Raw genomic sequence first — 25,327 nt, 5'->3', positions numbered from 1 at the left:
GCAGGGCTCTGTGTGGCTGAGGTAAAGATGGAGGTCATCTTCAACAGCGAGATGGAACCTGTATTTGTTTTTCAGTCAAGTCAGTGCTGAAAATCCAGCTTCACACAGGTATGTGAATGAAGTGACAGGAGTGCTTTCAAAGCTGCAGATGACAGGTGTGGTTAGTCTCCTTGCACAGAAATCCAGAAGTTAGCAATAGATTGCCCAGAAAATCTCAGCATCTATGTCTCATCACAGGAAAGGTCCATTAATGTTTGTCACTGTAAGTGACATAACAGCACTTAGTCATTTCTGCATTAAAGGGATTTCTAATCTATGCCTCTGTTTTCCGATCCTTTTCATGGAAGTACTCCCAAAACTGCAGTTTAAGGCTTTCCAGGAGGCTAATGATAATGGATTTGTTGTGCAAGTCATGCCTTGGCAAGGCCATTTTCATCCCATTTTCTGCTGCAGAACCCATGTTCTGTTGCAACATGGGTGGCTTAATAGTTGGCATCTGAAGGTAGGGGAGAGCCTTAACAGTCCACCTCAGGAGGGTCAGTGGTAACCATGAGACTCGAGCAAATTTTCCCATCCACTGGTCAGAAGCCAAGAATAGAGCATCTATGTCAGCCAGAAAGCAACATCAGGAATGCTCTTCCACACAACTAGCTGCACTTATTTTTTTAAAAAAACAACCCACTGTCCCTATCGGGGCAGGGGGAGGAAGAAGATATGTCTAATTTTAACTTCACTGGCCTAGAACCCCAGCTCAGGGCACTCTGCCTCCTGACTGGCTAGGAACTATGTGTGTGTGGCTCTGCTTCAACTGATCAGAAGCCAGGCAAGCTTGTCAGTGCATAGTGCCAGGAGCCCTGTTTGAATTGCAGTGGAACTTTGAATTTCTCCCAAGCACCAGGAAACCTACAGAGGACTCACTAGCATTGCCCTATGGAAACCTGAATTTACTAGCCATCTGCATAGATGGAAATGAGTTCATAAGCAATCATAGCATTTTATTAACCGCAATCAGCCACAGTGACAGGGTTAGTGATCTGGATTTGTTGCTTTCCACAACACAACTTAGGTATGATTCCTGGTCAGGGAAATCTCTTATCTTGGTGCCTCTGGCACTGCTGATCATAGAATCATAGAATCATAGAATATCAGGGTTGGAAGGGACCCCAGAAGGTCATCTAGTCCAACCCCCTGCTCAAAGCAGGACCAAGTCCCAGTTAAATCATCCCAGCCAGGGCTTTGTCAAGCCTGACCTTAAAAACCTCTAAGGAAGGAGATTCTACCACCTCCCTAGGTAACGCATTCCAGTGTTTCACCACCCTCTTAGTGAAAAAGTTTTTCCTAATATCCAATCTAAACCTCCCCCATTGCAACTTGAGACCATTACTCCTCGTTCTGTCATCTGCTACCATTGAGAACAGTCTAGAGCCATCCTCTTTGAAACCCCCTTTCAGGTAGTTGAAAGCAGCTATCAAATCCCCCCTCATTCTTCTCTTCTGCAGACTAAACAATCCCAGCTCCCTCAGCCTCTCCTCATAAGTCATGTGCTCTAGACCCCTAATCATTTTCGTTGCCCTTCGTTGTACTCTTTCCAATTTATCCACATCCTTCCTGTAGTGTGGGGCCCAAAACTGGACACAGTACTCCAGATGAGGCCTCACCAGTGTCGAATAGAGGGGAACGATCACGTCCCTCGATCTGCTCGCTATGCCCCTACTTATACATCCCAAAATGCCATTGGCCTTCTTGGCAACAAGGGCACACTGCTGACTCATATCCAGCTTCTCGTCCACTGTCACCCCTAGGTCCTTTTCCGCAGAACTGCTGCCGAGCCATTCGGTCCCTAGTCTGTAGCGGTGCATTGGATTCTTCCATCCTAAGTGCAGGACCCTGCACTTATCCTTATTGAACCTCATTAGATTTCTTTTGGCCCAATCCTCCAATTTGTCTAGGTCCTTCTGTATCCTATCCCTCCCCTCCAGCGTATCTACCACTCCTCCCAGTTTAGTATCATCCGCAAATTTGCTGAGAGTGCAATCCACACCATCCTCCAGATCATTTATGAAGATATTGAACAAAACGGGCCCCAGGACCGACCCCTGGGGCACTCCACTTGACACCGGCTGCCAACTAGACATGGAGCCATTGATCACTACCCGTTGAGCCCGACAATCTAGCCAGCTTTCTACCCACCTTATAGTGCATTCATCCAGCCCATACTTCCTTAACTTGCTGACAAGAATGCTGTGGGAGACCGTGTCAAAAGCTTTGCTAAAGTCAAGAAACAATACATCCACTGCTTTCCCTTCATCCACAGAACCAGTAATCTCATCATAAAAGGCGATTAGATTAGTCAGGCATGACCTTCCCTTGGTGAATCCATGCTGACTGTTCCTGATCACTTTCCTCTCCTCTAAGTGCTTCAGGATTGATTCTTTGAGGACCTGCTCCATGATTTTTCCAGGGACTGAGGTGAGGCTGACTGGCCTGTAGTTCCCAGGATCCTCCTTCTTCCCTTTTTTAAAGATGGGCACTACATTAGCCTTTTTCCAGTCATCCGGGACTTCCCCCGTTCGCCACGAGTTTTCAAAGATAATGGCCAAGGGCTCTGCAATCACAGCCGCCAATTCCTTCAGCACTCTCGGATGCAATTCGTCCGGCCCCATGGACTTGTGCACGTCCAGCTTTTCTAAATAGTCCCTAACCACCTCTATCTCTACAGAGGGCTGGCCATCTCTTCCCCATTTTGTGTTGCCCAGCACAGCAGTCTGGGAGCTGACCTTGTCAAGCTGACCTTGATCCTTGAAGGCATCTTTGAATGTAGCATACTCTGGTTCAAGGTTTGCCACATCAGGGTTTCCAAACTGTATGGAGGGCCAGGTAGGGGGAAGGCTGTGCCTCTCCAAACAGCCTGGCCCATATCCCTATCTGCCCCCCTTCTTCCTGCCCCCCTCAGAACTCCCACCCTTCCCTGCTCCTTGTCCCCTGGCTGCCCCCTCCTGGGACTCCCACCCCTAACTGCCCCCCGGGACTCCACCCCTATCCAACCCCCACATTCTGACAAGCCCCCTAGGACTCCCATATTTATCCAACTACCCCATCCCTTTACCCCTCTTCCCCCATCCAACCTCCCACTGCTCCCCAACTTCCCCATCTCTCTAACTGCCCCGTGGGACCCCACCCCTTATCCAACCCTGACTCCTATCCATACCCCGCCCTCTGATTGCCCTCTCCAGAACCCCTGACCCATACAACCCCCCTGTCCCTGGGACCTCCTGCCCCTTATCCAACTTCCTCGCCCCATTACCATGCTGCTCAGAGCAGCAGGCCAGAGTGCTGGCAGTGCAGTGAGCTGAGGCTGCAGGGGAGGGGCTGGGGACTAGCCTGTCTGGCCTGGAGTTCAGGAGCTGGGCAGGATCTGGCCTTGGGCCATAGTTTGCCCACCTATGCTCTAGTTTATTGTTTTGCCCTTTCTTTTTCTTTCTTTCTTTGTTCCCATACTCACTTTCAACCTCCCAACTTCCAGGGGCTGTTCTCACTGGGCCTTTGATTTGTCCTCTGCCCTACCCTACCCCCCCACTCCCACACACATGTTCCTCCACCTCATGTCAGCATTGTGCAGAGAGGGTGCCTCATGTCTTTTCTCCCTGCTGGTCCAGTGAGCCAGAGGTAACATTGGTATGACATGTTAGATTTCACAGCAGAATTAAGTGGAAATTTTTTTTTATTCATATGCTAGCAGATAATCAGTAGGGAGCGGAAGAAAGGGTTACAAAGTTGAGAATGCGTTTTTGGAAATCCTTGCTTGCCCCCACCCATGTGGAATAGGATGGACAATTTATTCTGTGCTTCTGTATTGTCTTTCTATCATGGTTCTCAAACTGTTCTACATATAAAACCTCTGTGAGTTAGATTATTTTTATAGAAATGGAATCTATGGCTGACAGGTTGAGCATACCTCAACTGTACTTAATTCTGGAGGGAAGGCACTGTAAAGCAGGAATTCTCCAACGCAGGGGTTGCGAGCTGTCAGCCTCTACCCCAAACCCTGTTTTGCCGCCAGCATTTATAGTGGTGGTAAATATATCAAAGTGTTTTTAATTTATTGGGGGGAACGAGTTGCACTCAGAGGCTTGCTATGTGAAAGGGGTCACTAGTATAAACATTTGAGAATCACTGCTGTAAAGTTACCTTACCTACACTGCCTACAAACTTGGTGTCTCCATTTAGAGGGTAATTACCTCAGAATTAAAGATTACATAATTATTTACACAAGAATGAATCTCAAATGAGTTGAAGTCTCTTGCATCAATGTTATGTCATTTGGGGCATCTTCTGCTGTTCTACATTTGGACCTTGGCAGGTAGAAGGACATGATTGTGGGGAAGAGGAGAATGGATAGTAGAAAGAAATCAGTGCAGTAATAGACCAAGAGTGTGAAAAGGTGGGAGAGAAAAAAGGCAGATATACAGAATAAGATTAGAAGGTGAGATGCATGGTAGCAATGTACAAGGAAAAAGAAAAATATATAAAAAAACTGAACAATTTCTTTAGTTAACATGAGCAAAAGAAAAGCAGTATCAAGTTACAAACAAAAATGGATTTTTAAGGCAAGAAGAAAGGGAGGAAGAAAATCTATTTTTTAGAAAGTTTTTTGTTCAATGGACTGAATCTGTGATTTAGAACTGAGCTGCTATTTCTCGTAAAAATAAAACACTTAGTATTCTACCCTTTGACCATGCTCCAGCTGTGATCCTGTGCCCTTTGGACACTGTCACCCTCTTTTTATAAGGATTGACAGGTACAGTATAATTTGCAGTTTCCTTTACACTTAGAATAAGATGAAGGTGGTACATGACATTTCAAATTCAAGGGCACCCCAATATTTGCTGAATGTTGTTCTAAGTATTCATTTCCTATGATTAGCAGCTGAGCTTCCTGAAATGCAGAACGAGAAAATCTCTCGCATGCCACATTAATGTATAAGAAATACAAATGTCCTTCAGACAGCATCTTTTGCTCTAAAGGTATGCAGTTTCAGGTAGCTCTTCATGGTTTTCTATTTTACATGTGACCCTATCTCAGAATGTGAACAGATAATCAAGAGGGTTTTGGCTTCCAAATCAATTAGAAAGGCAGTAGTGCAAAACTACTTTGGATCATGAAACTGAGAACTGGATTGGCTAGCAACACAAGGATGTGATCCTGTTAAGTACTGCAATTCACAATCTAAATTTAACAAATTGATCCCACACTTCTGACTTAAAATTGACTGACTTTAAAACCACACCTATATTAACTAAATACCAAAACGTGACTTTTTTTTTTTGCTTCATTTGTGCATCTGACACTGCTTTCTGTACAATTATCTAACTGTAGTTAGTTTCCTGTTGATTAGGTTCCTTACAAAGCCACAGGAGAAAAATTGAAAAAAGTGATTGTAAAAGCACAAAAATTAGCATGTGTGTGTCAAGACCAGAAGTAGTAACCAAAACTGCTTTTAACTCAATTTTTCATGACTAGATTTTAAGTTGACAGTGTTCCTTTTTAAAAGGCACAGATATACCAAAAGACAACTCACTTTGTTACCAACACACACAAAACTACTTATTGAAATTGTCAGATATCATGAAATGCATGATCTATAAAAAGTAGTAGCAACAATGGCATTCTAAAAGGTTAGAGTCTCTGCATGGTCATTTTATTTTAAAGATTATACATCTGGTAAATACATCATGTTTTCACATAATTTAATGTTATTAGCTTACGATAATTATAAACTTCACTGAAAATACTCATTTGTTTCCCAGACATTGCTTTTCTGGTATAAGCACATAGGTTTGCTAAGTAAACAGAAGGAAAAAAGTGCAGTTCTGCTCAGAAAGATGACTAAAGTGACAGTGAAGTTCAACATCTGAATGACTTCTATATCAAATCTGCTCAGTTTACAAGTGAAAGAATGGTTTTCCTAAATTGCAAATGCATTAAACTGAGCTGGGAATCTGAAAAGTTAAATTACATTATTCTGGTTTGCAATTAACAAATTCTGCAAATGAAATTTAGGCCCAAATGGTGAAAATACTTAATTATGCACAGTTGAGTAATCTGTTAATTCAGTGGGGATGTAACATTATTTTCATGTCTAAGAATTTACAAGATCAGGGTTTAATTGTGTTAATGCATGAGCCACCCATAGCTATGTGGGCTTTGTGATTCTAACAGGAATAACTATTACCACTATATTGGTCACTAAGCAGATATAGTAATGCACACAGATCTATTGAGTAAGACGGTGCCATTTTAAGCTAGCCTCTTCCGTTCTGTCACTATACTTTAAACTTAATCTCAAGACATGAACAAAATGTTGGTGAAACTTTAATTATTCTTCCCTATATTAAACAGCTGTAACAATTTTGAAATGCTGTCACAGGTTTCTTCATAGCGCAAAAAAAAAATCACTGTATTGCACAATTTGTAAATTCAGGTTATGTGCATAAAAACTTAGTTTTCACATGGCAATTTGCTAAACATACATTTAAAACTATAATACAATTTACAAAATTTTTAAACAATTCTACTCTTAAAAGTATCCTGAGAATATTACAAAGTTTATTTTACAAGCCCTTCATTTCTATGCTTTGTTTATCCCCTCATTTGGATAAGTTTATTTTACATGAAATATTGTTCCTTGCTTCTTTGCTGTATTTTACAATGCATCTTAACAAAACAATGCCATTTTTGTTTGAGTAACTAATCAGCTTCGTATCTAGTCAAATTATAAATTTCTACATTTTTGAAATAGGTCAGGAAAAGTAACAGAAAAATGATTTCAGAAACAGTGTGAGCTTGTTAAAGATTCAAAGGCTTTGTGCATTTTTAATATTTTGGTCAGGTATTTAGGTTGCTATTTTACATTTTGGCAAAAAAGAAAAATCCCCAATATCTTCAATACATTTCTTTAATTTAATATAATTTGTAAATCTACAGTATATTTTATACAACTAAGGTCAAAGTACTTTGCTCTTGTATTTTTATTTGCTTTTTTCTTTTTAAAGGTGCTTAGAAAGATAGACAAGTACTAGAAACAAATTCAGCATCTTTTGGCTAAATACAAAAGTCTCACTGGAAAAAATGTAAAATATTTAAGTTGCTTCCTCTCTTTACAGTTACTTAAATAAATACCCTTATCTAAAGATAAATTCTAATTTCTTATCCTATACACACCTGTCTGTAGTTTGTCTAGTCAAGATTAAAGCTTCACACTTGTAATCTTTATACAGTTTTATTAGGAAGATATCCATATATTTGCATATTTTGAAAACGGGGAGTTCATGGTTAAAAATATAGGCTTTTTTGAAGGTAAGACTGCCATTCTGTGAATGGTGTTTCAAGCTATAGCATAGAAAACCCAAGTTTGGAATATCCTTCAGATTTTTATACCTTGGTGAGAGAAAAAGGGCTCAGGTGAGTTGCGGAGGTAACCAGCTTAGATTCCACAAATGGGAGGGTGATGGTGGTTCATCATATCAGTGTCCCATGGGCCAGTTCCTTCTATGGCATAAGCATCTGCTTCAGAGGCAGAGGTTTGCTTATTTTCTAGACAGGGGCAAACACTTATTCATGGCTGCCAAAGAGTAAAAGTTTGTAGGGAGATGGTTGTCAGAGTAAAGAGGTATCATGCTATAAGGTTTCCATCTGGACCTGGCCTGGGGGAAGGCTAAGTGTTCACTGTGAGAAAAGCTCTGAACAGAGGAGAATTACCACAAAAGGGGAAAAAAAGAACCATTTCAGCAACATATTGTGTGCACACATACATTATAAATATAATATATATTTTACAGTCATCTATGATTCCTACATTAGGCAATATAATCCAAATCTGAAGGACCTTGTTAACCTTTAAGGCATCACGGACTTAAGCTCCAGGAAATAAATATGAACACAGGAAAGCAAAAATCTTTGTGGCACCAACTATAAAAATATCATTGGTACATGACATTTGTTGGCATTTCCATGAAAAATATCAGAAAAGTTACATGCAGTATTGACAAATATCAGAGCATAAATTTCACTTCATTTTTCAACACTTCATTTACTGGGCTAAATTTATCAGGCAGGATTCTCATTTTTACTGTTCCATCAGCTCCACAGGAGAATATGTGATTTGCTGGTCCTGTCTCAATCTGCATGACCCCTGTCCCAATGTTTCTGAAGATTGACTGTCGAGCATGCTCATTGATGAAAGTGTGAAGAAGATTAAACGTAGATAAACTCCATACCTGAAAATTATTAAAACAAATAATCAGTAATGTTTATGCTTTCTCAACTCACTAAAAATCGTTTATGAAAACTCAGACCACCAAGCTTGATCAGATGTTTTTCATCTTTTTGACAGTAACAGCACATTCATACTTTGTCTTCATTTTCAATCACTAATATTCTGATAAATATTTCACTATAAAAATGCCATTAAGGTAACATCAAGGTTGCACAGTTCAACACTGAAGTCAGGAAGTGCAAAAGTTAGGCTCATCACAGTATTTTAGAAGTTAAGACCTACTGAATGATCCATTTCCCTGGCAATGAAAAATTGTAATTGAATATTTTTAAAGAGGGATTCGAATTTTGCAAATACTTAGTATGAAAAAATTATACAATGCCTTATCCCACCAAATTAAAGTTACCTTTATATTGCCTTCTGCAGATCCTGTAACAAAGTATTCTTCTGCAGGATCCACAGCAATTGCTTTAACTGGAGAATCGTGACTCTGAAATAGCTGTCGTTGTTGCTTTTGGCGAAGATCAAGTATACAAGTAAAGCCTTTTCTGCCTCCTGATATTAAAAGCTGATGTTTTGGAGCATATGCTAGCACAGTTGCCCCACTATCATGGCAGATAAAAGCTAAAATACAAAACAGGGGACGTTAAAGAACATAATAAATTAATTAGCTTTAGCCTCCTCTTCAGCACTAATGGTTTAATATAGTAGGAACAGGTTACTGAATTAGATGGAGCAGTGATCTGAACCAGCATAACAATTCTTATCTCTGATAGTGGCCAGTTCCAGATACTTCTAAGAAAGGCACAAGAAACCCTGCAGTACACAGTTAAGAACTAACCTGCTCACAAGGAAAGTTTCTCTTACCCCTTCTAGTTATAGGTTGTCTTATGTCCTGAAGTATCAGGCTTTCCTCTTTCCCCCAAAAACTTTTTAATCCTTGCTAGTGTAATGCTAGATGATATCCATATAAATGTCTAATCTTTCTTTCAATCCTGTTAAACTTAGTCTCAATGATATCTTGTGAAAATGAGTTCTACAGCCTACTTGTGCACTGTTAAAAATTTCCTTTAACTATTTTAAATCTGCTGCCTTTGTTTCCTTGAATGTTATGCCTGTTCTTTAGTAACCAGAATTGGTAAACAAGAGGTGCTTGAACCTTATCAGGACTGCAGTTGGAGAAGGAAGATGACAGTAATCAGACGCAAGAGTTTTGGCCAGCTGTACTGTTTCATGGACTGAAACCAAGTTTTCCAAAATTTCCAGCAGACTGGAGATTCTGAACAGTTTCATTTCAGAAATACCAAAACATGCTGTTTCTGAAATAAAATATGCTCCCCAGATTCCCTGGCAGCTGCTGAAAGAAACTGACGTGATTCTTGTCAGATCTGCTACAGCCCACCACTGAATAGCATTAATGAAACTGACCAGTGAAAATGTACCCCCCCCACCAAAAAAAAAATTCCTTATCTGGTACAGTAACCAACTGGAATTCTTCGAGATCGTGTGGTTCCTGTATGTAATCCACTGTGGATGTGCTGTGTTCTGTGCACTGGATACTGGAACATTTTTGCTATCAGCTTCAATTGTCCCATGCCTGTGCCCTCCTCCTCATGCTCCAAACTAAAGTCATAAAGGGGAGGCATGGACCCAACCACCCTCTCCAGTTCCTTTTCTATTACTAAAGGATCAGAAGCAGAGGGGAAGGAGAGCATCACAGTGGAACACAGATGAGGAACACACACCTTGAACAACTCCAGTTACTGTACAAAGTAACTAACTTCTTTCTTCAAATGACAGTCTATATATGTATTCCACTGTACGTTACTGAAACAATCACTGAAGAGGAGGAGGGTGTGAGGACCTCTGTGGTACCTATGACCGAAGAATTGCTATGGCAAAAGATGGGTCAACTGCCAAAGCTTGCACCAGGACATAGCATCTTGTAAAGGTATGAACAGAAGCCTATGTTGCTGCTTTACAAATTTCAGTGAGAGGAACATCACAGTGAGACTACTGAAGCAGCCTTGGCACTAGTTGAGTAGGCTCTCACACCTTATGGAAGGGAGTGTCTGTTAATTTGTAACACAACAGAATGCAGTGCAGCCTGAAATTCACTTTGATGAACAGAATATTTTGCCTTTTATCAGGTCAGCAAAAGATATAAAAAGTCTATTTCCTGAAATATTTTGTTCTTTTTGTAGGTAGAACACCAGAGCCTGATGGACATCCAGAGAATTAAGTCTCCAGTCCTCCCTGCTAACATACCGCTTTGGAAAGATGACAGGTAACTGAATTGTTTGATTCAGACAGAAATCTGAGATTACTCTTAGAATAAATTGAGGATGAAGTCAAAGAAACTTCGTGCTTACGGAATACTGTACAGTGGATCAGCCATATGGGCTCCCAGCTCTCATCCTTTTCTAGCTGAGGTGATGGCCAGCAGAAAAGCAATCTTCACAGACATATGGGTCAAAGAGCACAAGGCCAGGAGTTCAAACAGATGCCTTAATGCTGAGAGGAACAGGTTGAGATCCTGTGATGGAATAGGCCTTTCAGGAAATAGTCATCCCAGTATGGGTGAAAAAGGAGTGGTTATCATTTGGAGGATGATTGGCACTGACAGCTGCTAAGTGTACCCAGGGGAAGCTAAAGGAAAGAAGATATTCCAATAAGTTATGGATCTCAGAATCCTCAGGGTTCCCTGGCAATGGTGACACCAGACAGAGAACCTTTTCTACTTAGCTAAGTAGCATTTTCTAATGGAGTCCTTTGTTCTATTGTTAAGGATGGCCTGAACTGCTTTCAAACATGTCCTTTTAAGGTTCAGCGCCCACCCAAATGCCAGGCTGTCAGGTGGAGGAAAGCCTGATTGGGGTGCCTGACCTTGCTCCCTATGCTGGGTCAATAGGTCAAGGGAGGATTGGATACTGAGGAATGGCACGCAGACGTTGAAGGATGTTGGGGAACCAGAATAGCTTGGGCAATCAGGAGGACCACTGATCCATCTTGCTTGATCTTCCTGAGAACCTGAGGCAAAATGGTTGGTTGAGAGGCATGCGTTAGTTTTCTTGACCAACAAACAAGTAGTACATCTCTCTGGAGCCCTGACTTTAAGCCCCCCAGAACATTAGATTGTGTCTTAAGAGAACAGAAAATGCACAAACAGATCCCAAGACCTAACTGCCTTCCCCCACATTGTTGAAATATGCTCTGCACTATGGAATCATGTTGCTTCCATTTGCAGTCCTCGGGGAAGAGTCTGGTGCAGTTGTCTGCCAATGTGTTGTGTCCCTGGAAGATGCACTGCCTACAGAGTGATTTAGTGGTCAACATTGACCAGTTCCAAAGACTGACATCTTCTATAAATAGAGAGCTGGAGCTCACTCATCCTTGTTTGTTGAGGATATGCTTGTCATGTTCTGACATCACTTGAATATGTAGCGTTTGTATGAGTGGTAGGAATCGTTTACAGACTTAGTAGACTGCACACGTTATTAGGAGGTTTGTGATCTGAGACTCTTGGGAGTCCACATCCTTTGTGCTATATACTCAACTAGATGGGTGCCCCCCCCCCCTTAATAAGGAGGCACCTGTGATTAATGACTTATCCAGTGGGAGGAGAATAAAGGGGACACCCCCCCACACCCCCTTCCTGTGCACACTTGTTCTCTTTCTCCTGCAAGGTCAGAAAAGTTTGTACTCTGTGGGGAAGCTAATGATTCCTTATCAGAGCGTGACAATACTATTGGTGTAGGAGATGCTTGGACCTTCTTTTTTGTTGCTATTATGGTAGATCCCACTCCTGCAGATGGTGCCTATCTTAGCACTCTTGCTCTTTGGAGCCAGGAGATGGGTACTTTGCCCCTTCTGAGCTTCTGATCCTCCTGCAGCAGGTCATGGAGTCTCATCCAGCTTTGATGGTGTCAAGGAAGAGGTCACCGTGCTTGGAAGTGCGCTTCTCAGTACCTCTGCCTGTTGTATTAGGGGCCTGCTGAGCCTGGGGCCTCATTATGCAATCCATAAATAATCTTTGAAGGCCTTGGCAAGTTCTGCTGCAGAAGAATCAGCAAATGCTGCCCTTCAAGGGGATGTGAGTTTGCACAAGGCATTGAGGCACTTTAAGTGGTTATCATTGACTGGGAAAGCCTGGGGGCAGGAGACATCTTACTTGAATCTCAGGCTCTTGGGCACAATAGAGGTGATACAGGGAGACTTCCACCCATCCCTAAAGCTATCCTAACAACTATTTAGAAAGTAAAAAAAAGACTTTACCTTTATTTACAGGTAACATGTTAAGGACCATAGAAAAAGCTATGGACACTGAAGGGTTCTCTTTGACCACGAGGGGTTACAAAGGAACTGGAGAGGGCCTGCACTATCCCTTATGCCCTCAGTTCAGTGCACAAGGAGAAGGTCACAGGCACGGACAAATGGACACTGCTAGCAACACTCTTCTGGTCTCAGACATACAGAGGGCATGTGAACGCACATCGGGACCATCACTTGAAGTGGAACTCATGCTATGCTAAGTGCCACTTCAGCTGAAGTATAGTTTAAATGGTATAGGATTAGACAGTATGAAAATAAAGATGCAACACATTTAAAAAAAAGTATGGCAAGTGTGATCTTTAGAGTTCCATTTTGAGAAGTAGCTATGTTAACTGGCACCACCTTACTCAGCACATTTGCTCACTGTTCATATTAGGACTGTATAGTTTTGATGGCCTCTATCTCTTCAGGGAGAAGTTAGCTAGCATAGTTAAACATTAAACTAATAGCAAAAGGAGAGGGTAAAAAGAGGGAAGCTACACGCATTCAGCAAAACTGATGTTGAGAACAAAGCTAATCAAGGAAGAAAAGGAATTCCTGAATTGCCTATACACCAATGCTCAGAGCCTGGGTAAGACAAACAAAAGGAATTGGAATTGCTCATTTATGAGCACAAATTTCATCTAATAGCTATTACTGAAGCCTGGTGGGCCGATTTGCACTATTGGCGTGTTAAAGAGAACAGTTAACCTATTTAAGAGGGACTGAGGGGGCAAAAGGGGAGTGGGAGTGGCACTCTGTCAAAAATGTCATTACCTGTTTAAGTCACTGATAACTCAGAAGAAAATTATCTTGAATGCTAATAGATCAATGTCCTAACAGAAAACATACAAGGTGGGGGTATTAGTGTCTGCCACAGACCACCAAATCACACTAGGGAACAAGATGACTGCCTCCTTACACACCTATCTATATGGGGAAAAATGTGTGATCACACAAGACTTCAATCTGAGTGACACATGCTGGAGGTCTCACGCTGCCAGTACTAAAACATCCTTGGAATGTCTAAACATCATAGATGACACTTTCCTACTTCAAAAATATTACAATCAACACAGGGTGAATTCTTTATTAGATCTTGTCCTAACAGATTAAGAGGAATTGATCACAGAATTAAAATTAGTGGTAGCTAAGGTACAAGTGATCATGGCATGTGTGATCATATTTATAATGTGCAAACAGAATAAAGTTCAGACCAATAATATATATGCTTGCTGCTTTAATAATCCAGGCCCGTAATAATATTTTTTAAATATATACGTATACACACACACACACACACACACAATGCAGAATTTCACAATTTGAAACAATTATGAGCCAAATCAGCTGGGAGGAAGAATTTAAATCAGAAAAATGTGAACCATAATTGGGATTAATTTAAAAACACCTTACTAGATGTCCCAAAATCAACAATCCCATAATTAAGGAAAGGCTGTGCTGGTTAAAAAGCCAGCCTGGTATAGAGGGGATGTGAAGGCAGCTATAAAAATACATGTATAACAAATGGTAAAAAGTTGATAGTAATGAATGTGAATCAGAAGCTTGGAATTGTAGAAAGTTGATAAAGGAAGCGAAGGGACACAAGAAGGAATCTATGCCCCACAGAGTTAGAGCAATAAGTAGTTTTTAAAATTGGGAGTTTTTTAAAAAAAATTTGGACAGTGGTACTGGTCCATTACTAGATGGAAATGGTAGAATTATCAATAATAATGCAGAAAAGGCAGAAGTGTTAAATAAATATTTCTGTTCTGTGTTTGGAGACAAAAACAGATGATATAGTCTCATCATATGTTAACAACACTCTTTCCATTCTATTGCTTTCTCTGGAGGATGTTAAACAGAAGCTACTTAGACATTTTTAAATCAGCAGGTCCAAATAACTTGCATCCAAGAGTTTTAAAATAGCTTGGTAAGGAGCTTGCTGGACCGTTAATATTGTTTATCAATAAGTCTTGGAACAACTGGGAAGTTTCAGAAGACTGGAAGGCAGCTAATGTGCCAATTTTTAAAAAGGTTAAATGGGATGACCCAGCTAAATATAGGTCTGTCACCCTAAAATTGATCCTGGGTAAGATAATGCAGCAGCTGATACGGGACTTGATTAATAAAGAATTAAAGGAGCATAATGTTCTTAATACAAATCAAGATGAGTTTATGGAAAATAGATCCTGTCAAACTAATTTGGTATCTTTTTTTTAAAATGAGATTTACTTTTATCAGCAAAAATTGTGAAGTGTTGATGTAATATACTTTGACTTGGTGCCACACAACATTTAGATTAAAAAATTAGAACGGCATACATGAAACGGACTAAAAACTGACTAACTGATAGGTCTCAAAATGTAACTGAGCAGGGAATCATCATCAAATGGGTTTGTTTTGAGTGGGGTTTCAAAGGGATTGGTTCTCAGTTCTAGGCTGTTTATCAGCAAAATACATAAAACCATCACTGATGAAGTTTGTGGATGACAAAAATAGGGAGTGATAAGGAAGAGGACAGGTCACTGATTCAGAGTAATCTGGATCGCTTGGTAAACTGGGTGCAAGCAAACCATATTCATTTTAATACAGCTAAAGGTAAATGTATACATCAAAGAACAAAGAATGTAGACATACTTATAGGATGGGGGACTCCAGCCTCGGAAGCAGTGACTGAAAAAGAGTTGGGAGGCCTGGTGGATAATCAGCTAAACATGAACTTCCAATATGATGGTGTGACCAGAAGAGGTAATGCAATCTGGGAATGCATAGAGAGACTTTTCAAGCAGTAGAGGTTATTTTACCTCTATATTTGGCACCAGTGTGACCACTGCTGGAATACTGTGTTCAGTTCTAGTGCCCACAATTGAAGAAGGATTTTGATAAATTAGAGAGCTATGCGAATGATAAAAGGAAAAAAAAATGCCTTATAGTGATAAACTAAACAGATTGAGCTCCTTGAGTCTAACAGAAGGTCAAGGAATGACAGTTATAGTCTTTAAGTACCTGATTGGGGAACAAATATTTAATAGGCTCTTCAATCTAGCAAAGAAAGATACAACATGATCCAATGGCTGGAAGATGAAGCTAAACAAACAGACTGGAAATAAGGCATACATTTTTACTGAGTAATTAACAATTGGAACAATTTACCCAGTGGCTGTGGTGGATTCACGATCACTGACAATTTATAAATCAAGATTGCATGATTTTCTAAAAGATCTGCTCTAGGAATTATTTGGGGAAATTAAGTTCTATGGCCTGTGCTATCCAGGAGGTTAGAATAGATGAGCACAATGGTCCCTTCTGGCTTTGGAATCTATGCTGACAAAAATGTTAATTGTTGCTAGATATTAAATAAACCAGCCCTACTTATTAGGACCCTATCATTAGATGCCAAGATTATGAAAAATGGGTCTCATTCTAGGTTGAGTTCGCAGAGCTGGCAGTGAGACAAATCATATTTAAAATCACAGAAATGTAGTGCTGGAAGAGACCTTGAGAGGTCATAAAGTCCAGCCTCCTGTGCTGAGATAGGGCTAAGTAAACCTAGACCATCTCCGATAGGCGTTTGTCTAAACTGTTCTTAAAACCCCACAATGACTGGGATTCTACAACCTTCCTTGAAAGCCTATTCCAGAGCTTAACTATCTTGATAGTTAGAAAGTTTTTCCTATTATCTAACCTCCCTGGCTACAGATTAAGCCTATTACTTCTTGTCCTACTTTCAGAGGACATGGAGAACAATTAATCACAGTCCACTTTATAACAGCCCTTAACATATCTGGAGACTTATCTCCCCTAAGTCTTCTTTCTTTAAGACAGGTTTCAGAACAGCAGCTGTGTTAGTCTGTATTTACAAAAAGAAAAAGGAGTGAGTATTTGTGGCACCTTAGAGACTGACAAATTTGTTTGAGCATAAGCTTTCGTAAGCTACAGCTCACTTCATCGGATGCATTTGGTGGAAAATACAGAGGGGAGATTTATATACACACACACAGAGAACATGAAACAATGGGTTTTATCATACACACTAAGGAGAGTGATCACTTAAGATGAGCTATTACCAACAGTAGTGGGGGGGGGAGGAGGAGGAAAACCTTTTGTGGTGATAATCAAGGTGGGACATTTCCAGCAGTTAACAAGAATGTCTGAGGAGCAGTGGGGGGGAGAAATAACATGGGGAAATAGTTTTACTACTACAAAGTAAAACTATTTCCCCATGTTATTTCTCCTCCCCACCCCACCCCCCACTGTTCCTCAGACATTCTTGTTAACTACTGGAAATGGCCCACCTTGATTATCACCACAAAAGGGTTTTCCTCCCCCCCCCACTTCCTGTTGGTAATAGCTCATCTTAAGTGATCACTCTCCTTACAGTGTGTATGATAATACCCATTGTTTCATGTTCTCTGTGTGTGTGTGTGTATATATATATAAATCTCCCCACTATATTTTCCACTGAATGCATCCGATGAAGTGAGCTGTAGCTCACGAAAGCTTATGCTCAAGTAAATTTGTTAGTCTCTAAGGTGCCACAAGTCCTCCTTTTTTCTTTAAGACAGTGGTTCTCAGACTTTTGTACTGGTGACCCTGTTCACACAGCAAGCCTCTGAGTGTGACACCCCTTATAAATTAAAAAAACACTTTTTTTTAATATATATTTAACACTATTATAAATGCTGGAGGTGAAGTAGGGTTTGAGATGGAGGCTGACAGCTCACAACCTCCCATATAATAAGCTCATGACCCCCTGAGGCGACTATAAGTACGGAGTTGCCGAATCCATCTTGAAGAAAAAAAACACAAGGAAGGGAATTGTGTACTGATACCTTCTACTGTTAAGTCACTAAGAGAGCTTGCTACACAGAGGGGCAAACCCTTAGGTGGTGTAAACTGACATAGCTCCTATGACTTAAATGGAGCTATAATAATTTATACCAGCTGAGGACTTGCCCCAGTATATTTTTATTTTTTAATGCACCATTCACAATAATTTACTTAGACACTATGGAGAAAGACACTATGATGAAAGACTGTTTATAAACATATTTTGCAACTAATGAAGATAGCCACAACTATTTATCCATATGGACCATCAAAATTAAGTAAAAACAGTAACAATTTAAAAATCTTACAAGAAAACTCGAGAATTATTTATAATTTAGAAGTATTACCTTGAAGTACAACATTTGTTATTGTGTTTTTACTTACCATGCACTAAACTATTTGCAGGTGCAACTAAGGTATCCCACAAACATATATTTCTGTAAAAGAAAAAGATGTGTTGAACTTAATTTAACTGATTTTATTACTAACACAGGTTGAAGAGAAAAGGTACTTACTTTATATATTTGAAATAGTGCAGCCAATATCTGAACATTTCACACAACATTGTTTTATGCTCCAATATATTAGTAAAATTAAAATGAAAGTTCAGATTGACAAACCCAAAATTACTCGCTCATTCAACATTACTTACATTTGTTTACTGTGTTCTATTATAAAGAACTCCACTACCATCCTTCCAAAGCCTTATTCTAGTCCTAAAAAAATGTGACTAACCACCAACTGGGGATTTTTATTCAATTATAGCAGTGGTTCTCAACTTATTTATCATTGTGGGCCGCATATGTGGCCCACGTCTTACCTGGGCTGCAGGGGTCCTGACCCCAGATCCGCACAAGGCCGGCTGGCTGCCTGCCCCGACCCCACGGGGCCAGCTGGCAGCCTCAACCTCAGACCCCAGCCATGCAGGGCTGGCCAGCAACCCTAACCCTGCCATGCTGGGCAGCCCGGACCTCACCGCACCAGGCAGCCAGGAACCTGGACTCCTCCCCCCCAAACTGGCTGCAACTGTGTTCTAATTGGGCCACATGTAGCCCATGGGCCGTTGATTGAGAACTGCTGAATTATAGATATACATATAACATGAGCACATGAATATTGTACAGTCAACTCACTCATCTTTGAACTTGCACAGGATTCACATTAATTTAAATTTCTCTTATGGTTGGACTCACCTACATGCTGGGTTTGAATTCTCTGTCATGTTTAAAAAAATGTTTTAAAAAATTACAGGGTCAAGTTTTGAGCTAGTCGAAGCATGGACAATCTCTCAAATCTATTAAAAGTGGCAGCACTTATGAAAACATAGAGGGATGAAAGTGCTTCTGTTCTATTTGATGCGACCATCACAAGTTGGTAGGTGACCATCTTAACTGCCCAACTCCCAAACTATACAGTAGCAAGAAACATTAAAAAACAGTATTATTTCATTAATACTTAGCCTCCAACTATGATCTTGAATCAAGTTTTTACCTGTTATCAGTAGCCTGTCCAGCTGTGGCTATTAAAGAGGAGGAACTGATGAAAACAAAATCATTGGCTGTTTTGTTATGACACTGCCACGTCTGGAAAATAACAGTACACAGTTAGAAAGTAGTCATGTAACAAAGCTAGCTTTTATACTAGCACGAAAGCTTATTTAAAAGATAAAAAGTACATTAAAGGTTGTTCTTCAATCAACTGAAAGTGAAGGAATTTCAGCGTTCAGACTGTAATACTATACTTAGTCTACCAATGGTCTTACATTCTTGACAAAAAAAAGTGTTTGACACCTCCCGTGGTATTTGCTTTGCAATCAAAGAATCAAATCATTTTAGATCCGATTTTGCATTCTCTCTCTTCAAATTAAGAAATATAGTTATGAATTGAGAACTTATCTGCTAAATTTCAACCAAAACAGAAACAAGACAAGTTTAGCTGAAAAAAATCCTAGTGGATTCTTAACTTTTCAGGTGCTGCCAGGAGACCACCTAGTACAAAGCAAATTTATGCACAGCAAGTTTACATTTTAGCTTACCAGATATGGTTTGGGTGTGCTTCCAGTAAGTGGGCAACACTTCCAGTTTGTCTGATACAAACATATATATCCATCAGCATCAACAATCCCGAACTGAAGAGAAAATTTATATGTATAATTTTTAATACACAACATAATACGTGTATGTATACTTTGCTAGACGTATTTAAGATAGAGAAATTATATACTGCCACCCCTTCAGTCCAGTAGATTTTAAATAGCAACTTTACCTTCCCAGAAACACTTGCATTGTGTGCCTAGTCTAACTCTGAAAAGCAACTGCACCAGAACCAAACCCTGATGCAGCATGCCAACTAACGTGGATTACAGCATTTTCAATGCACATGATATTTCTACTACATGTGTCATTGCTATGGAAAAGGAGCAGCAGCAGCTAAAGCAGAAAAAGGATATTTTTGAATTGATGACTTCTGTTAATAGACATAAGGGCTTGTCTACACTGCCCTGCAGTTTGGAATATGGGGCTGTGAATAGCATCTGAACTCTGCAGGTATAAAGTGAAAGGTTCCTTTTGCATTAATGTAATCCTCTTTGAAAAGAATATGTTAATATAAACCAGGTATCTTAGTTTGAGCCCGCAGCATCCAAATGGGAAAATTACAGTGCAGCATTTCGGTGCACACTGCTATTCACACCTCAGTAGCCTGAAAATGTGGGGCAGTGTAGACAGTGTACTAACTGTCTGTTAGAAGTTTTCTTTCACTATTCTTTGACTTAAGAAGTCTTAGTGAAGCACAGTCCTCAGAACAGTTCTGGATAAATGGTGTTTATACTACAGCTTTTTAAAACAAATGATCAAATATATATTCAAGTCCTATGTACCTGTATCCTGATATACCTTGGTATGTAAAATTTATGTTTAGCTTTACAAATTTAATTTTTAAAAACTGACAACGTTCTCACCAAAACATGTTCAAATTCTGCAATTACAAAGGCGGTTCCAGGGTATTTATTCTGGCTCATACTTCAAGCTGATATGCTGTCTGCCACCCCCACCCCCTTTAAAAAAGTGTTTGAAAAGTAAATAGCAGAAAAGCAAGGCTTTTGAGAGTCATGCTGTCCAAGGAGTCCAGTATTTTAATGCATTATATTTGAATATAGTATTATTTATTGACACAGTGAACCAACAAAGAATAGCTGTGTATACTGTTTTGCAAAAAGTCAGCCACGAAGTGGGTGGAGAGGATTTCTGTATAATACCTTATTTCCTTGGTGATTGAATCTCATTCGTGTTATCCTTGAGTTGCCACCAGAGCGGAAACATGTAATTTGTTGTGAATGGCCCCATTCAAACATTCTCACACTACCATCTTGAGCACCCGTCAAGTCTGAATAAAAGATTATTATTATATATAGAATAATAATATATTTTAATAACGCTTTGTTCTACTATTAGAATAGAAAATCCAAGCTTCATCTAAGGGGAAAAAAGAATCTGATAAATAAAGTTAAAATTTCCTATGGTCTTTTAGCAGTACCATAGTAACGCCTAGAGGTCACTAAGGCCCTGATGAAGTGAGCTGTAGCTCTCAAAAGCTTATGCTCAAATAAATTTGTTAGTCTCTAAGGTGCCACAAGTACTCCTTTTCTTTTTGCGAATACAGACTAACACGGCTGCTACTCTGAAATCTAAGGCCCCAGTCTGTCTGCTCTTTTTTTGTTTTACTGCATATTGTAGGTGAAACAGGAATAAATTCCCAATTTGGTCTATGTAAAATAGCTTTTGAAGGCCCATCCTTCCCCAACTTTTTAAAAAGAGCGCTGGTTTCATTATATAGCAGGTGCACACAGCATGTGTTTTCTAAAATCTTTAATATACTTCTGCTGTTATTATAAATTAGTAATACATATTGTGAAACAAGGATAGTTATGCAAGTATAGTAAAACAACGTCTGTTAATGAACTTACAATAAGGTAGAGTTGGATGGGAAGCCATTCTTCTGACATTATTAATAGCCTTCTTGATCAGCTGTTCAATATAAAAGATAATCAAAGATAGTTAAACTACGCAACTAACTAAAAACCTATTGGATTAAATTAGTTATGGGAAAAGACTGGTTTCCCTTTTTAAATTCCCACTGAAAACAAAGGCAATACCACTTTTAAAAATGTGCGTGAAAGTAAATGGAAACTGAAGTTTTCCCCAAGACTAATGCACATTTTAATTAACAGAATTTTTATAAACCCAGGTATATGTAAGCTTCTTCCTTCTTAGATTTAAAGATCTAAATATAAACCTTCCTTCGACTGCAACCTTACCTCTTTTCTTTCCAATTCCTTTCTGATCCCATTAAATTTATTGGAATATTCTTGAATAATGTAAGGTAAGGAAGAGAGGCAGAAGCATATAAAAAAGAGGTAAAGAAAAAAAATACTAGGAGGGAATATATTTGCTTTTGGTTTCTACTTAGTTGTTTTATAATGATAGGTTGAAAAAGAATTGGATAGTGTAATTTGTGGCCCTCCGCTGGAGAACAAACAATATAGTTAGCTCCCGATTAAAAAAAAAAAAAAAAAAAGATTTTCAAAAAGGCACCTGATGGATTTAGAAGCATAAACCCATTGACTTGTACTCCTAAATAAACTACCATGCTATTTCAGTCCTTTGCCTCTGTGCCAAGTGATGTGCTGATGGGAGATCTTGCAGACTTCTGGGAATCCCTTGCCAGGGATTCTGCCATGAACATGAAGGAAACGTTCACATTATTTCCCTGCCTCTGATGGAGTACACACCTCTCTGCTATCTTCTCTGGGGTTCATAAAATACTTCTGGAAGAGCACATTTTTAGCATTTGGAATGGACCAAATATCAAATTGCCAGGGTTTTTTTAATTTAAAAAAGGTGTCCTGAAAAAGGATACTCAGGATTGCCTCTCTGAACACACAAACTCCTGGTGCACAGGGATTGTCTCATATGGTGGAGATGAATGTTTGTTGGAGCTCAGCATTAAACTATTAGTAAGACATAATTGCTACCCTGTGTGATTGTGGATATCTGAATGTTTTAACTGGATACACTGGCATCAATGTATTTCAGAAAAGCCAAACAGCCAAATGGAAGTCACATTTGATTGTTACTACCTATAGGACAGATGTCAACCAGTGAGTTTGGAGGTGAAAGACTACATGTCTTATCCTTCCTGTAAACCTGAAAGAGGTTATTAAATTAAACTTTCTGTAAAGACTGCATAACGTTGCAGCACTTACTAAAATGTAGATAACTATGATTTTATTGATACAGAATTAGGCTGCATGGCAATTTACAAGATAAAACATTGCCAGTTTATACCAGTTTGGTACATAGTTGTAAATACATGTGTTATCTGGTAATTTTTCAGTTGGCCTATGCATTTTCCCCATAAATCCTAGAATTTCTATGCCCCCCACCCCCAGTTTAATCCATGCACCCAACCCTCACAGCCTGCCATCCTGCAAAGTGAGATGGGCTAGACAGAACTATTTTTAGACCTTACTGATACCACTACACAGACTGAAGGGATCGCTGTAGAATCACACACACAACTTACAAGAAGTCACTTTAAAGTACTGTATAAATTAGTAAGCTATCTTGCCTGTTTCAAACTAAGGTCAGCCTGGAATAAAGAGGGCCTAAATCAAAACCCCAAGATCTACTCTGAACTCCAGATCCAGACGTTAACAGGCTACCTCAAAACCTTGGATCAAAACACTCCTGAATGTAGGTGTTAAAAATCTTGATCCATATCCAAACTTATCCACATTTTAGAATGTTCAGGTTCAGTGTTGAGACGCCACTCAGAGAGAAATTTAAGCTGCAGACTTTTATTTGAACCTGGATGTAGAGTTTTTGTTCAGGTCTCCCATTTCACTCTGAATATATGCTTCTTTCATCATTTGCATAGTCAAGCCATTTAATTATATGTGAATTAAGACACTTTTTTGCCTAGTTAGTACATCTGAAATCAATATAGTACATTAACCATCAGCATTCTGAGGAACTGGATGAGGGAGATGAAGTATGCCCCATTTTCAGGAATGGGAAATTCCAGCTTCTGCCATTATTACATAAGAACTGCACTTTACTCGCTGTGCGAGCGTAATTCAGTAACTACGAAAGGCACACAAACCTTAAAGAACTAGAGATATTAAAATGTTATTCTCTGACAAGTGACTTACCACAGATGCACCTCTCCCAGTCTGTGTACTACCAAGCCAAGGCATGTTGATAGGGGTGCCAGGATTGCTGTGTGTATAAGGTGTAGTACCCTGAACATTTGCCAGGTCATCATGAGCATGTATAACCAAGAAGTCATCAGACCTATAAATGTAACATTAGTAACCAGACTGATGATTAGACAGATTTTTGAAAGAAAGCACTGAATTACTATGGATTAGTTAGTATAACTATAACCAAATTGCAAGAGGTATTCAAATAAAAATGGAATAAATATACCCTCTAGCCTCCACTTCTGTGTCATCATCAACCCAGGTATAGATTTGTGTAGCTAGAATCCCAGAAACATCTAGTTCTTGAATGTCATGGCTGGAAGCTATTGCAATGCAATTCCTGTTTGCCTGAAAAACAGTTACAAAAGAAAATTTAAAAACAACAGTTTCCCAGAATGGACCTTTAATTTTACTGTTGTCCTTTTGCTGGTACAATCATTTGAAGATAAACATCTAGCTAGTCGATTTGCAGGTGCACACATTTGTGCATGCATATTGTACAGGTGTATTCTATTGGGTCTACAACTGTGTAGGAAAAGTTGCAGTGATGGAGCTGAAATCTCTTTGAAAGTTTGTCCCCTTATGCTTGCCAGGCAAAGGTACACATTCATGTGTCTGTATTTATAAATAAGCCCCTTCCTCCTAGGAAACTTGAGTTCCTTCTTACCTGTCTCCTTGGGGGAAGGCTAAATAGGTTACTGTTTAAGTTCTTATACAACAACATATCTATCTGAGTGCTTTGCAGATCTATCTGAGTGAACACAAAAGCGCTCTCACATTCTCTCTTTCACCCCCTTCTCACTATACAGTAGAGCATTGTTCTTCAATTGACAGCCTGTGGCCCAGATCCAGCCCATGAGGTCCGTCCATTTCACCCATCACCGAACATTAGCTGTCTCTTCATGCCTCCTGGGAAGCAGCAGCCAGAGCTGCTCAGGATGCAGCAGAGGTCTCCCCTCTCCCCTCAGAAACGGAGGAGGCTGCAGCCTTTTCTTACTGGGAAAGCGGGAGGAGCAGAAAGAGCCCTACAGCTCAAGGCAACTCCATTCTCCTTCACCCCACCTCTCCTGTGAGCAGAGATGGCTCCTCCCCCTTCCCTCCCTGTAAAACCCAACCTGGGGAGGAGAGTGAAGAACTCCTGGAATTGGCATCCCGCCTTGAAGGGGGAGAGGGACCCCACTGCAGTCCCCCTGGCCTGGTAAAAGAGAGGTAAAGAACCCCAGTAGAAGCAGAAGTGAGGCTGTAGAAACCAGAGTTTATCTGGGGTTGGGCGCTTGGTGGGTTGGGCAGATGGGGACTGGGGGCTGAATTGATGGAAACTGAGACGATGCACTTCAGTTTCTTTTCTCGCTGTTTACTGTCATGCCATGTATTTAATTAGAAACTTTTCATTTACATTTAAACATATTGGAAATAGACTGTTAATACATTTCCACTTGCAGAGGTACACTTTTAATCAGGCACTTAATCAGAAGCTTATGCAACATAAAAGCACATCAATTATTGATTGCTTCATTAGTTTACACACATCATGCAGTCAAGTTTTTTTTTGGTGGGGCAAGGGAGAAGAGAAGATGGTGCAAGCGAGTGTCAAAATGTCAGGCAATAAGAAAGGAAAATTAGATGTTCATTTATTTCTCATGAGT

The 25,327-nt window shown here is 39.9% G+C and overlaps 1 protein-coding gene across 4 annotated transcripts in view; it reads right to left on the bottom strand.

Moving 5' to 3' along the window:
• Window positions 1–5,682: 5,682 nt before the first annotated feature.
• The window catches only part of DMXL1 (Dmx like 1), a 146,427-nt gene continuing 126,782 nt past the window's right edge, over window positions 5,683–25,327 (bottom strand). For all 4 annotated transcript variants that reach the window (XM_038401733.2, XM_043514928.1, XM_043514929.1 and 1 more), the window contains 9 exons: window positions 23,908–24,029; window positions 23,631–23,772; window positions 21,384–21,444; window positions 20,676–20,803; window positions 19,455–19,547; window positions 18,911–19,002; window positions 17,804–17,856; window positions 8,682–8,899; window positions 5,683–8,276 (listed from right to left, as the gene is read on the bottom strand). In XM_038401733.2, the coding sequence (XP_038257661.1) occupies window positions 8,052–8,276; window positions 8,682–8,899; window positions 17,804–17,856; window positions 18,911–19,002; window positions 19,455–19,547; window positions 20,676–20,803; window positions 21,384–21,444; window positions 23,631–23,772; window positions 23,908–24,029 (1,134 nt within the window). In that variant the 3' untranslated portion in view covers window positions 5,683–8,051. The remainder of the gene's footprint in view (window positions 8,277–8,681; window positions 8,900–17,803; window positions 17,857–18,910; window positions 19,003–19,454; window positions 19,548–20,675; window positions 20,804–21,383; window positions 21,445–23,630; window positions 23,773–23,907; window positions 24,030–25,327) is intronic.

This window comes from Dermochelys coriacea, chromosome 5 (genome assembly GCF_009764565.3).
Source record: "Dermochelys coriacea isolate rDerCor1 chromosome 5, rDerCor1.pri.v4, whole genome shotgun sequence".
NCBI lineage: Eukaryota > Metazoa > Chordata > Testudines > Dermochelyidae > Dermochelys > Dermochelys coriacea.
The sequence above is the reverse complement of the archived record's forward strand: the minus strand, read 5'-3'. Positions and strand labels throughout refer to the sequence as shown.